The sequence below is a fragment of the Pundamilia nyererei genome, unplaced genomic scaffold (genome assembly GCF_000239375.1).
Source record: "Pundamilia nyererei isolate P.nyererei 1_Seehausen unplaced genomic scaffold, PunNye1.0 scaffold00099, whole genome shotgun sequence".
In the NCBI taxonomy this organism is placed as follows: domain Eukaryota; kingdom Metazoa; phylum Chordata; class Actinopteri; order Cichliformes; family Cichlidae; genus Pundamilia; species Pundamilia nyererei.
The window spans coordinates 666,399-678,667 of NW_005187500.1; the positions used below are offsets into that span (position 1 = coordinate 666,399).

General features: G+C 46.3%; 2 protein-coding genes across 5 annotated transcripts in view; one reads left to right on the top strand and one right to left on the bottom strand.

The window, feature by feature from the left end:
- Nucleotides 1-1,155, bottom strand: part of p2rx1 (purinergic receptor P2X, ligand-gated ion channel, 1) — a 12,858-nt gene extending 11,703 nt beyond the window's left edge. For all 4 annotated transcript variants that reach the window (XM_013912725.1, XM_013912726.1, XM_013912724.1 and 1 more), the window contains exon 1: nucleotides 844-1,155. In XM_013912725.1, the coding sequence (XP_013768179.1) occupies nucleotides 844-980 (137 nt within the window). In that variant the 5' untranslated portion in view covers nucleotides 981-1,155. The remainder of the gene's footprint in view (nucleotides 1-843) is intronic.
- Nucleotides 1,156-5,652: 4,497 nt separating this feature from the next.
- Nucleotides 5,653-10,808, top strand: dhx33 (DEAH (Asp-Glu-Ala-His) box polypeptide 33). The gene is made up of 12 exons (XM_005740332.1): nucleotides 5,653-6,051; nucleotides 6,335-6,495; nucleotides 6,594-6,821; nucleotides 6,933-7,103; nucleotides 7,232-7,417; nucleotides 7,521-7,632; nucleotides 8,158-8,317; nucleotides 8,411-8,499; nucleotides 8,587-8,714; nucleotides 8,812-9,015; nucleotides 9,097-9,183; nucleotides 9,458-10,808. Exons 1-12 carry the CDS (start codon nucleotides 5,841-5,843, stop codon nucleotides 9,764-9,766), a joined length of 2,046 nt encoding a protein of 681 aa, XP_005740389.1. The 5' UTR covers nucleotides 5,653-5,840; the 3' UTR covers nucleotides 9,767-10,808.
- The last annotated feature ends 1,461 nt before the right edge of the window (nucleotides 10,809-12,269 follow it).

Below are 12,269 nucleotides of genomic sequence, written 5' to 3' on the forward strand. Positions count from 1 at the left end.
GTGTGTGTGTGTGTGTGTGTGTGTGTGTGTGTGTGTGTGTGTGTGTGTGTGTGTGTGTGTGCCATGAACTTTTTCTGATCTTGATGATTCAGATCTGAATCAGCCGTTTAAAATCACATCCCTCACTTATAAAAACCCGACTTTAAACAAGACACGATGTTAAACTTGTCTACTGCTTTTCCATTTTTGGTCACCAGCAGCAGCAGATGATAATGCGTCTGTGCTCTGTTTGGCAGTGAACTGGGCAGCAGTTGATTGTTATCTGTTTGAGCATATGCCCGGGCATATTTATCACACGCAGCTCCTCAGGTTCTGCTGTTTGGAGGTGCATGAAGGGAAACGTTAGAGTCACACAGCTGCATAAGCAAGTAACCGTGAGATGAAGTGAGATAAGTAAAGGAAACAGGTTCTCCCTTTTTCAGGATGAATTTCCAGCGAATAGCTCCGGCATGTCTAATCAGGTTAGGGTGGGTGGGTGGGTGGTGAGAGGCTGAGTAGACAAACAAGTATGCTGCAGGGGTTTTGTCCAAACATGAAATGGGCAGGAGCTCGGCTCTGTTGTGCCATGTTCACACCTTCTTTTCACAGTCAATCATAGTGACTCTTACAACTGTCATTTGTGCCTGTTTGCTGTGTCAACAATAACTGCAGTGACGGTATGTGTCCCTGCACAAGCCCAACATCTTCCTTTCACTTTCCCCCCACTCTATCCACACAAAGTGAACTCTGGGTCACTCGGGAGGGAAGTTCCAGACAAGATGAACTACACAAAGCGATGCAAACCCTTTCTCACCATTTCCTTACAGCTAAAAACAAAAAGAGAAAAAGGTGTGCAGGTCTTACCCGATGATGTAAACCAGAACCCCCAGCTGGATGAGCCGGCACACCACTCCCACCCTCCTGTTCCTCACCAGCACCTGGCGGGGAGTCTCATACTCAAAGAAGAAGTCGGAGAGGGCGCCGGTGATTTGGTTCTTCATCTTCTCTCACAGCTGACCCGCAGGGAAGAGGGTCTCTGCTTCTCCTCACTTGCATATAAAAACTCCCAAGAAATTCTTTTTTCCTTTGTTCTTCACTTGTGTCCTCTGCCTCCTCTCATGAATAATCTCTTATACTCTTCATGTGAAGTCCTAAAGTCTAAAGACTTCCTCCTCCCTTCCTCCTCTCTCTCTCTCTCTTGCTCTCCGTCTCTCCTCCTCCTCCTCTCTCTCTGCACTCGGTCGCTCTGTTATCAGCCTGTTGCCTTTTTGCGTAACTTGACCGTTTCCGTGCATCTCCTGGCTTTTCTCAGGAGACATAATAAGCACAGAGACATCTGTCGAAATTTACTGTTAACTTGGTCTGCAAGTTTCAATAACTTAACAGTTGCCACACACAAGCACCGGATGCCCTCCTCTCTTTGAGCAATCAAACCTTATCAGCCACGCTGACACTCTCTTCCTGCGTGCTACACAGAGATAGAAGCCACAGAAGCTAAGCATAAACACGGTGCATCTTCCACAGTTCTGCATGTTTGCCCACTCTCGTCTCACCGTTTGTCAGGCAGTAAGCCTTCTTAACTTTTATCAACACCATGTGTGGGCGCACGCCGCCAAACACTTTGATTTTCTCATCCAGCTCAATAATTCAGGCCCCTTCTCTCCATTCTCATGCCGACGGCTGCTTTGCATTTTCTAATCTTCACAAAGGGAAGTCCAAATGGCCTCATGAAACTGTGAGGCTTTGAAAAATGTTGCTTCCACTTGTGAGCATTTCTTGCCTTCTCGCTCCCGATATAAATAAACGGGGGCATCTCGTCTGGAGTCAAATCCAAATCTAAATCTGGTTAAATCTAAAAGACACGAGTACATGCTGGGAATCGCCACAAAATGCCATGCATAGAATTTAGTGGGATTGCAAGGATTTGGAAGGATTTTAAGGATTTTGCAAAAAAAGGGCTGCATGACAATCAAAGTATTAAATGAAACGCTCTGTTAGCACAATTGGCACAAACTGCTGTTTTTATAGGCACACTGGTGGATAAATGACTGAGAAACAAGAGCGAGCGTCAGATCACTTTATAATTCAGGCACTTTTCCAGAGTCAAATGAATGTTTTCCCAGGGTGACATGCAGTGTGGCCCTGACTCCTGTGCTCCAGAACAACCCCGAGACTGAGGCTGAGCGTCACAATATGTGAATGAATGAACGCACCACGAACAGGAGGGGCTGGATGAGCCTCAGACTGACAGTAACTGGCAGAGACAGACTGAAGTCACGACTCGTGAATGACTGCGTAGAAAGGATTAGTGCTGACTGCATGCCTGAACTAACTATCTTCACTGAACTAGTTCCCGTTGCTGTTTTTCTTCTCCTCTGCCTCACGTACGTGCTGTTGGAGCAGTGAACTCTCATGAGAAACGTGGCCCAACCTTCAAATAATGAGACCAGTGCATGTAAAAGTAGCCCGCAGGGTTATGGCTGGTGATGGAGGACGCCGTGGCGGGCAGACTAACAGGAAGAAGCACAAAGACAGAAGCACAAATTCCACAAAATGGTAAAGGGAGGGTGAACACGGGAGGAGGGGACAACACTGTGCACTGACAGGAGACACAGGTGGGAACGAGGCACAGGTGGGGACAGTGAGCACGGCAGCTGTGTTTCATGGCTTCCTGTCACAGCACCCGTGATGAAAGCACCACGACTCTGTTTGCTGAATGTTGCGTTATTCTGACTTCTGCTGGTTCAGTCTAGTCTCAGGCTCTTTGAGTTTAGTTACACAGGTTCTGCTTTTGGTTACAGTTCATATCCAACCCCCCCACACACACACACATTAGGCACCTGTGTGTAGGGCTTTAGTTTGCATGTGTTCTTTGTTGTGGTGTCTGCTTCTCTACCTGGTCTGGGATTCATTCATGGACTTGTTTTGTGTCAGGCGCTTGTGAAGCATCAAATAAAGGTTAGTTCTTTAACATGTTCAGCTCTTTGTCTGCCTCGTGGTCCACATTACCACCATCACGCACAGAGAAAAGGTGAAGGGTTTGTTTACAGCTGACTGTATTTAATAACTGGTCTAAGATGTGAAGACAACAAACAGGTATTTAAATGATCCTCCATCATGTTCCAGTTGCAGCTGAGGAGGACTGAAGACAGTGGAGAGAAGGCACTAATGAGAGTAAAGCCTCCACAAAGCAATCATCAATGTAGAACAAGTCAGTGGGATAAAGTTATCCAGAGGGTAACTTTTTTTCTTGCTTGTCGGGGCAAGAGCCACGATTCGCTCCCGGGAAAGGAGACAAATTCCTTTGGGCTTGCGTCAGGAAGTGCGTCCGATTTAAACATCTACAAATCGAACATGGGAGCTGCTCGCTGTGACGACCTCTTGTTAGTAAGGGAGCAGCTGAAACAGCATTATCACACACGGCCCAGATAGCAAATAGTCATTCAATTAATGTTTAATCAGCATCAGTTCAATGTCCTCCTGCTATCTGGGGGATCTATAAGAACTAGTGATGGGAATTCCCAGTCTCTTTAGATTCTTTATGATATGCTGTTCTTGCAGACTCTACACTCGGCCTCTGTGTTGTCTATAAAATTCAAACGGTTCCAGATAGAAATACATTTTCAATCTTGAGCCGAGCCACAAACAACCTGCACAGGCTCCTGAGAACTGTCCACCCATCAGTGCAAGGGGAAGATGAAACACAATCAGCTGAGTGTGATATTAACGAAGATGCCAGTGTGTCTAATGCACCTGCTGCTGCTGCATCTACAGCATCTTGCAGTACACCACCATCACCACCTAAACCAACCCAGAGCTCTATGAGAGCATTTTTGCAGAAGTCTGTGACCCAGCAAGACACAACTCAGCGGATAAAGACCTGAAAACGATTGCACTTGATTTCCAACTATTTTCAGTTGTGGATGATAAAGGATTCAGAAAGTTTATTCATGCACTGAATCCTATGTTTGTAATTCCAAGCAGGAAAACACGCTCCCAAAAAATCCTCCCAGGCCTGTCTGACAGAGAACACGCATCTTCTTTTTGTTTTGCACATTAATTTATCTTTCATTGTGTTGTGGTTTGCAGTGTTTTGTGTTGATTCACTTTAAATTTATTTAAAAGGAAAAAGCTGAAAATGTAAATGGTCCAAAGTTGAACTGTAAATAGTTCTTTTTGTATTTTATAATGTATTTTTTTAATTTTAGGTGGAGTGAATAAATAAAAGCATATTTATATAATAAACATACATAAATAAAAAAACTTTTTTTACATTAGTATTTCATGTTGTGCATATTTTTATTGTTGTTGATAATAAATTAATTAAAGCAACAAAACAACCTGAAGAAAGAGCCGGCTCTCTAAAAAATCCCATCACTGATGTTGACATGTGTCAGTGGGGCTGTTCATGATTCTGTCTGCATGTTGTAATATTAATACTGACTTTAATGACTGACCACAGACTTTTGGAGCTAGAAATAAGAGTGGCACAGTAACCGTTTCTTCATCACACATGGACGGCTCTGGATCGGGTTTGTGTTCTTCTGCACTTTGCACAGCTCGTGTTTTGAGAACAGATGTCAGGTTTATACGGTGAAATTTGGAAGAGTGTAGTTCTCCTCTGACTGACTCCGGCTGAATCCACATGAATCTCAGCCCACAGGAAAACAGTCCCATCAGCTCCTGACATCAATAATCTGTCAGTTGCCCCTCAGTGATTTAAAAAAGAAATTCCCAAATGCCTAAAAGCCGTGGTTCCGTAGTGTTTTGATAAGCTGACTACGTTAATAAGATCTTGGTACAATCCTGGTTATTAATGACATGTCTTTGTTTATCAATTAATCCATTTTTACTATATAATCCACAGATTTTCATCTCACGCAAACTCGTGCTCGTAAAGTTAGTGTTAGTCTGACCTTTAGGGTGATACTAGCTGTCAGAGTTTGAGTGGCAGTAACAACGCAGGCGGTGAGAAACCGAAGGACACCGAGGAACAGTGAGGAGCGCCGCACCTGTAGAAATAAAGTGCTTTTCACCACAGGAAGTGAGTAACGTTAAAAAAAACTGTTGCAGTCGCTCCCATCTCATTTATTGTTTCATGTCCTCCAAACTAGAGTGATGTTAATGGACTAAGAAGTGTAAAGTGTGTATATATCCTGTTCTGTAGAGCACTCTTGTATTGCTTATACTGCAGTTTAAGTCACACTGGTGTCTGCTATATACTCCCTAAGACACACCTATTGCCTTGAGAACTGTTTAAACTGTGGCACAGATTCATCCCTCAGAGATGCTGGTTCATACAGACATGATGGCGTCACACAGCTGCCGCAGATTTGTCGGCTGCACATCCATGATGCCAACCTCCTGTCTTACATCATTTATGATGTAAGGAGTGGCTCCATCTTTCTCCTCTGAAATCTCTATCAGCATCAAGTCACCAGCTGCCGCTCACTGGATGTTTTGCTCTCAGCTGCTGATGCTGCCACCAACAGCCATGCCGCGTTCAAAGTCACTGAGGTGAACTCAGTCGCTTGCTGCCCTTAAAGACAGTTGAATAGCTGTACCTAATAACGTGGCCGGTGTAGTAAAGGCAAACTGTATGGATATGTCCAGGAGGTCAAAGGGCTGTGCGCCAGTACAGGACGTATGTTACTACGTGCTATAAACGCGACCTATGACGTCAAACCTCTGCGCCGACCACGTGGGAAGGTTTTTTGTGCCGAGGTAGCAAAACATCCGCAGTGCCGCTCGCTGGTCTGGCAGCGAGTATGACAACAACTTTATTTTCTTCATTTCTGGCGTGAAACAATCTGAAAAAGGGCCCTCGGCGGTTTCGCTCCCACAGTCACTTTTTCCAGAACATGCCTCACGACCCCGACCCTCCTCCGGCTAAAAGATTCAAGCCGGGATCCGTGTTTTTCCGCCTCGACAAGAACAAGCCTGGAATGCTGCTGCCTAGAAAGGGAAATGCGAGCACTCCGATAGACGTCCAGAGGAAGCAGCTTCCCATCTATCAAGCGAAGCCTCAGCTCCTGAGCCAGCTGAGGCAGCTGCACGGTGCTGTCCTCATAGGTGAGTGTTCACAGCTACAGCTAGCTGCTGCTACACCTGAGGCCAGCCGCACACGTGAACAACACCATACTCTGTAGTTTATCTTAAACTGCCTATTTTGTGTTGGGTTTGTGGGTAGAAAGTCTGGCTCACGTCTCTTCACAGACATGTGTCTTCTGTTATTTCTGCCCACGTGATAATCAAAAGTATGCAACGTTAAATATATAAATAGAGTTCAAGTTTGCTTTGGGCTCCGCCCTGTATCTGTATGTGTCAGATAACTCAGTCCTGTGTGATCCGGCAGGTGAGACCGGCTCTGGGAAGACCACTCAGATCCCTCAGTATCTGTACGAGGCTGGCATCGGGCGGCTGGGCATGATCGCTATCACTCAGCCCCGAAGAGTTGCTGCCATCTCACTGGCAGGAAGGGTGGCAGAGGAGAAGAGGACTCAGCTGGGGAAGCTGGTACTCACGATAAACGGGATTCCCGTCTGCTGTGGACACCGGAGTTGATGCCTCTGCGTTGTTGACGTCTGCGCTGTGTTTCTGTTGCTTCCTCTTAGGTTGGCTACACGGTGCGTTTCGAGGATGTCACCTCCCCTGAGACAAAGCTGAAGTTCATGACTGATGGTATGCTCCTGCGCGAGGCCATCGGAGACCCCCTGCTGCTGCGCTACACTGTGGTGGTCCTGGATGAAGCTCATGAGCGCACTGTGCACACCGACGTGCTCTTTGGTGTGGTTAAGACGGCTCAGCGCAGGCGCAAGGAGCTTAACAAGATTCCCTTGAAGGTAGGAGCAAAGTTCACACGTGTTGTGACTTCGCCGTTTCTAGTAAACGCAGTGTGAATCGCCTCACTGCATCTGCTCTAAAGCCTGCACCTGGTGTCCTAACCTCCACAGGTCATAGTGATGTCGGCCACGATGGATGTGGATCTGTTCTCCGAGTACTTCAACAAGTCCCCCGTGTTGTACTTGGAAGGCAGGCAGCACCCCATTCAGATCTACTACACCAAACAGCCACAGTCAGACTACCTGCAGGCTGCTCTGGTCTCCATCTTCCAGATCCATCAGGTAGTTTCTGTGTCTCCTATTTCCAGTTTAGATGAAGCCAAACAAACGCACCGCTCTTCTTAGCATCATTATTGGAAACACAGGTTACGTTCTGTCGTGATGACGATTTTCCACACACGGTCATGCAGGAGGCTCCTTCATCACACGACATCTTAGTCTTCATGACGGGCCAGGAGGAGATTGAGGCACTGGCGAGGACGTGTCGGGACATCGCCAAGCATCTGCCTGACAGCTGTGGCCCGATGGTAGTTATCCCACTATATGCATCTCTGCCCCCAACACAGCAGCTCAGGGTCTTCCTGCCAGCTCCAAAGGTACAAACATGTCTCAACATCTCACACTGCTGCTCTCAGCAGTATCTTCTGATTTAGACATTCAGCATCATGTTGTAAGTCTTGCAAACGTTTTTCTCTCCAGGGCTGCAGGAAAGTCATTCTCTCCACAAACATCGCCGAGACATCAGTTACAATCTCTGGGATCAAATACGTCATAGACACGGGGATGGTGAAGGCCAAACGCTTCAATCCAGGTGAGAAGATTCAGATTGCAAATTCACAAATCATGCAGAGAGAAATACTTGTGCTTGAGTCTTTCCATTTAATACTAAGGGGGGGGGAACACGGTGCACCCGACCCCTGCAGCGCCTCCTGCGGGTAGTGGGCCTGCAGGAAGATGGGTCCGTGTCCCTTTTTCACACTGTGCCCCATGGATTTAGGCCCAGCCACCAGACGCTCGCCCGCAGGCACCCTCCCTGGCTCCAGGGCAGGGCCCCGGTAACCCTATCCCGGGCAGGGGAACTGTTCCCTCGATGGGCTTCTTCTGAATTGTTCTTAGTCTGGTCCCTCGGTTGGGCTGCTGCCCCTGTGACCGGCTCCGGATAAGCAGCAGAAGATAGATGGATGGAAAAAAACCCACAAATGGGAAAAAATGTGGTTTCCAGGGTTTTTTGTTTGGCTTGTGACCCTTTGAAAAAAGTCGAGCCCTCCCCCGTGATCCTAAATTGAACGGCACAGATAAGGTGTTCTCCTAACAGCGCACATGATGTGACTCTCAGACAGCGGCCTGGAGGTGTTGGCGGTGCAGCGTGTTTCCAAAGCGCAGGCGTGGCAGCGAGCAGGCCGGGCTGGCAGGGAGGACTCTGGCTTCTGCTATCGTCTTTACACTGAGCAGGAATTTGACAACCTCGTCCCCACGACTGTTCCTGAGATTCAGAGGTAGGCTGTGGAGTCTGCTCTACACGCGTGATAGTAAAAATCCACCTCACGTGTCTCATTGATTTAGCTGTGTGTGATGCTTCTCACCCGCAGGTGTAACTTGGCAGGTGTGATGCTGCAGCTCATGGCTCTGGGGATTCCAGACGTGACAAACTTTGATTTCATGTCCAAACCTTCTCCAGGTAAGATGCTGTCAGTCAGGAATCCCCTCTGGTCCTCCGGTAAGCGATGCAGAGTTAGCTGTAGTAGTGCTTTGTGTTTTCCACCAGAGGCCATCCGTTCTGCTGTGGATCATTTGGAGCTGTTGGGAGCTGTGGAGAAGAAGGACGGGCAGGTGTTCCTCACCACTCTGGGAAAGAAGATGGCGAGCTTCCCTCTGGAGCCCAGATATGCCAAAGTAAATCCTGCTGGTTCTGCTCTGATATTCTTTGTACATTTAGTCAAAGACAAAGTGTCAGCTCACAGCAGACCCCTCTGTTTGCTCCACGCCGCAGACCATCCTGCTGTCCCCAGACTACTCGTGTTCTGAGGAGATTTTGAGCATCGTGTCGCTGCTGTCTGTGGACACCGTGCTGTACAACCCTCCGGCCCGGCGGGACGAGGTGCTTGCAGTGCGCAAGAAGTTCATGTCCAGTGAAGGAGACCACATGACGCTGCTAAACATTTACAGAGCGTTCAAGAAAGTCAGTGGCAACAAGGTGGGTGCGATGAACACAACTAGTGAAAATACATAAATGAAATCGTGCTGCTGAGCTGTCACGTGATCTCTGCTGCTGTAGGAGTGGTGTCGGGAGAACTTTGTCAACAGCAGGAACATGGGCCTCGTGAAAGACGTCCAGGCACAGCTTAAAGAAATCTGCCTTAAGGTACATCTGCTGACCTCTGCCAGCACACAGTTATTGATTCTCCCGGGAATCGCTGTTTATCCTGATCAACTACAGAGTATTTATTAACATTTAATGTGTGAATATTATTATGAATGTGCATCATCTCACAGGCTAACGCCTCCGGGGCTATTTTGAAAACAGCGAGTTGATGAATGGGTGCTTTCCTCCTTGATCTCTGCTGCACACCTGTCTTTGTGCGTCTCTGCGGTGAAGTCATGTGACCTGTCTAATAAGTCACGTCTTGTTTTCCCAGCTGAACCTGAAACTGGAATCGTGTGGAGCAGACACGGCGAGCGTTCGCCGCTGCCTTGCCCACGGGATGTTTGTCAACGCTGCCGAGCTGCAGCCCGACGGCAGCTACTTGGCTCTAGACACCCACCAGCCCGTGGCCATCCACCCGTCCTCCGTCCTTTTCCAGGCCAAGCCAGCGTACGTGGTCTTCAACGAGCTGCTGCACACCTCCCGCTGCTACATGAGAGACCTCTGTTTGGTCGACGCCGACTGGCTGCTGGATGCAGCGCCCGAGTACTTTGGCCGCAAGCTCCACCTCAACAAGAGCTAACCAACAAAGAAACGGGCCGCCTGCCACAAAGACTCTTATTGCAAGTTGGTGCAGAACGTTCGCTGTGTCGTAAACTACTCTGGATCTCACTACCTCCCAGTTGACAAGCTTTGGGCATGTGTCACTGAAGCAGAAGTCTGCATATCGAAGCTTGACTTCCTCCGGACTGTCATTCCAATTTTATGAGCTGTAATTTCTTCTTCTCGTCATTTGGCCACACGGTTGGCCTGAAAAGCCAGTTTGCTTTGAAGTGTCTTGCTTTGATTCTTTCAGTAGTTGCATGCATTTACACAGCACAGGTAACCTCAAAGGAGCACAGCACGGGGCTGTTCTCCACCATGTTCTTCTTCATTGCTACCAAATAGCCATGAAAACGCTACAGCAGACAGATCAGTGGCTGCTCTACTCTGAAGGATGAGTTTTTCAGGAGCTAAGAAAAGCACTCTGATTGTTTGGGGTCTACATGAAGTGGTCTTACAGGGGTTTCTTTATGCAGTCAAAGTAGATTTGTTTCAGTCTACTGTCAGCTGTTCCCTTATTCACAACATGAAAACAAACGCAGCGTGTCACACTGACATGGTTTCACTTACACAGCCTTGTTAGCTCGTGCATGCTCTTCTTCCCATCTGCAGTCGTGTCACCGTCCAGCATGCCTTCCTCTCCAGGTTCTGCTCGTTGCTGTTGGTCGTGCAGATGCCCACGCAGTCACCACACGTACGTGCAGACGCGTGCGGCTCCGTCACGCTTCGTAGAATGTAAATGACGGCGTGTTGATGAACAGGACGGAGTGTCTTTTTTTTACACGTTGGACTCAGGATTGTAAAATATAACCTGAATAAAATACACAGTTTCTAACTTTGTAGTCAAACGCTGAATGCTTTAGAGAATTATCAAAAGTTCTGATCTGCATGAAGTTTATTGGAACGAATGCACGCCTGCCGGGGCTCCTCTCTGCGTGGATCATCTGATCCTAATACATGTTTGTTACATATTCTAATAAAAACGAATCCACCTGACTCGGCACACGTCAGTCAGGTTCTAACATGTGTTTAGTGTTGTTGTGTTATGGCCATAGTATGGTTTGAGCACTGTGCGAAAGTCTTGAGCCACCTCGTTTTTAAAAACATTTTGCTTCCAAGCAGACGACCTAAGTGCTTTTGAGCAATAGTTCTCCAGGCTAAGCTCTCCGTTGGATGCTGGATGCTTTTTCACTCATTTTCAGTTCTGACCATTTTCAAAGGAACGTTTTGGGTTTTTTAAATTTATTTATTTATTTATTTAGGACAGTGCATGTTAATGAACATAAATGTAAAAAAAAAATTACATGAATGTAAACATACCAGATTATAGCCAAGGGCTAATTTCCATCTGTTGTCCTTAAACATAAAAAATAGACATAATTCATAAAAATTCATCATTCATTCATAATAAAAACTCCATCACCAAACTTACACATACACACCATTCTGTTCCCAAATAAAACATTAAAACTATACAACTCATACATGATCACACACACGATTTGTCCATAACCAGTTTTTAACCTTTGCCTTAAACAAACTGAGTGTAGAGCATTCTCTAATGGGCTGAGGAAGACTGTTCCACAGATGGCCTCCTGGACAGAGAGGACGTTCTGCCCAAATGCTGTCTGTCTGTGGGGTATAAACACGTCTCCTCAGATTGTAGCTCGAGTGGTCCTGTCTGAGCTTTCTTTATGCCTAATGAACTGCTTTAGTGGTGGTGGAGCAAAGGAGTGTAAGACTTTATATATTAAACTCACTCTTTTAAGTTTCACTAAGTTATTGAAGTTCAGTAATTTCTGTTTTTTTAACACATGACAGTGGTGGGAGGTCGGTTTTTTGTCAAGTAGTTTTAAACTTCTTTTATAAATGTTTTCAATAGTTTTAAGTGTTGTTGGACAAGCAAGTGACCAGGACGTCAAACACTAGTCCATATGAGAGATGATCACTGAGTAAAAATAAGTTTTTGCAACATTCATATTTAAATTATTACGTATATGATTAAAATTTCGATTATTACATTTAAGTACCTGGGACACTTTATGTGACTCTTGAAGGATAATGTTGGGTCTAGAATGACCCCAAGATATTTAAATTCTGGAGCTAATTCAAGCTCTGCTCCATCCAGGAATATGTTTGACTGCTTCAAGTTTCAGGGGCGTTTTGAAAAATACACACTGACAGTTTTTGAGGTGTTCAACATTAGGCATCAGTCTAATTATTATTCAAGTCTCTTAAACAGCCAACACTTTGCATAACTTTGAGGGAGAAGCCAGTGTTGTCTCCACATACAACCTGTCATATCTTTAGACGCTGTGTTACTATATCATTCGCTCCCATTTCTTTATTTGAATCAACAGAAAATGCCAAAGATGACATTTCCTCCAGGGGCTCTTGTGCTATGATGGAGTTATGATTTTGACCCACCATGCAATACTATCAGAAGAGTAGTGTGTTTGTTTTTTAGCATGATATTGGTCACA

Bases quoted from the DNA above. Each gene is read 5' to 3' on its own strand.
- dhx33 (XM_005740332.1), top strand. From the start codon at position 5,841: ATGCCTCACGACCCCGACCCTCCTCCGGCTAAAAGATTCAAGCCGGGA. The intron at 7,104-7,231 runs GTAGTTTCTGTG...ACGGTCATGCAG, and splicing joins CCATCTTCCAGATCCATCAG to GAGGCTCCTTCATCACACGA. The intron at 9,184-9,457 runs GTACATCTGCTG...TTGTTTTCCCAG, and splicing joins TTAAAGAAATCTGCCTTAAG to CTGAACCTGAAACTGGAATC.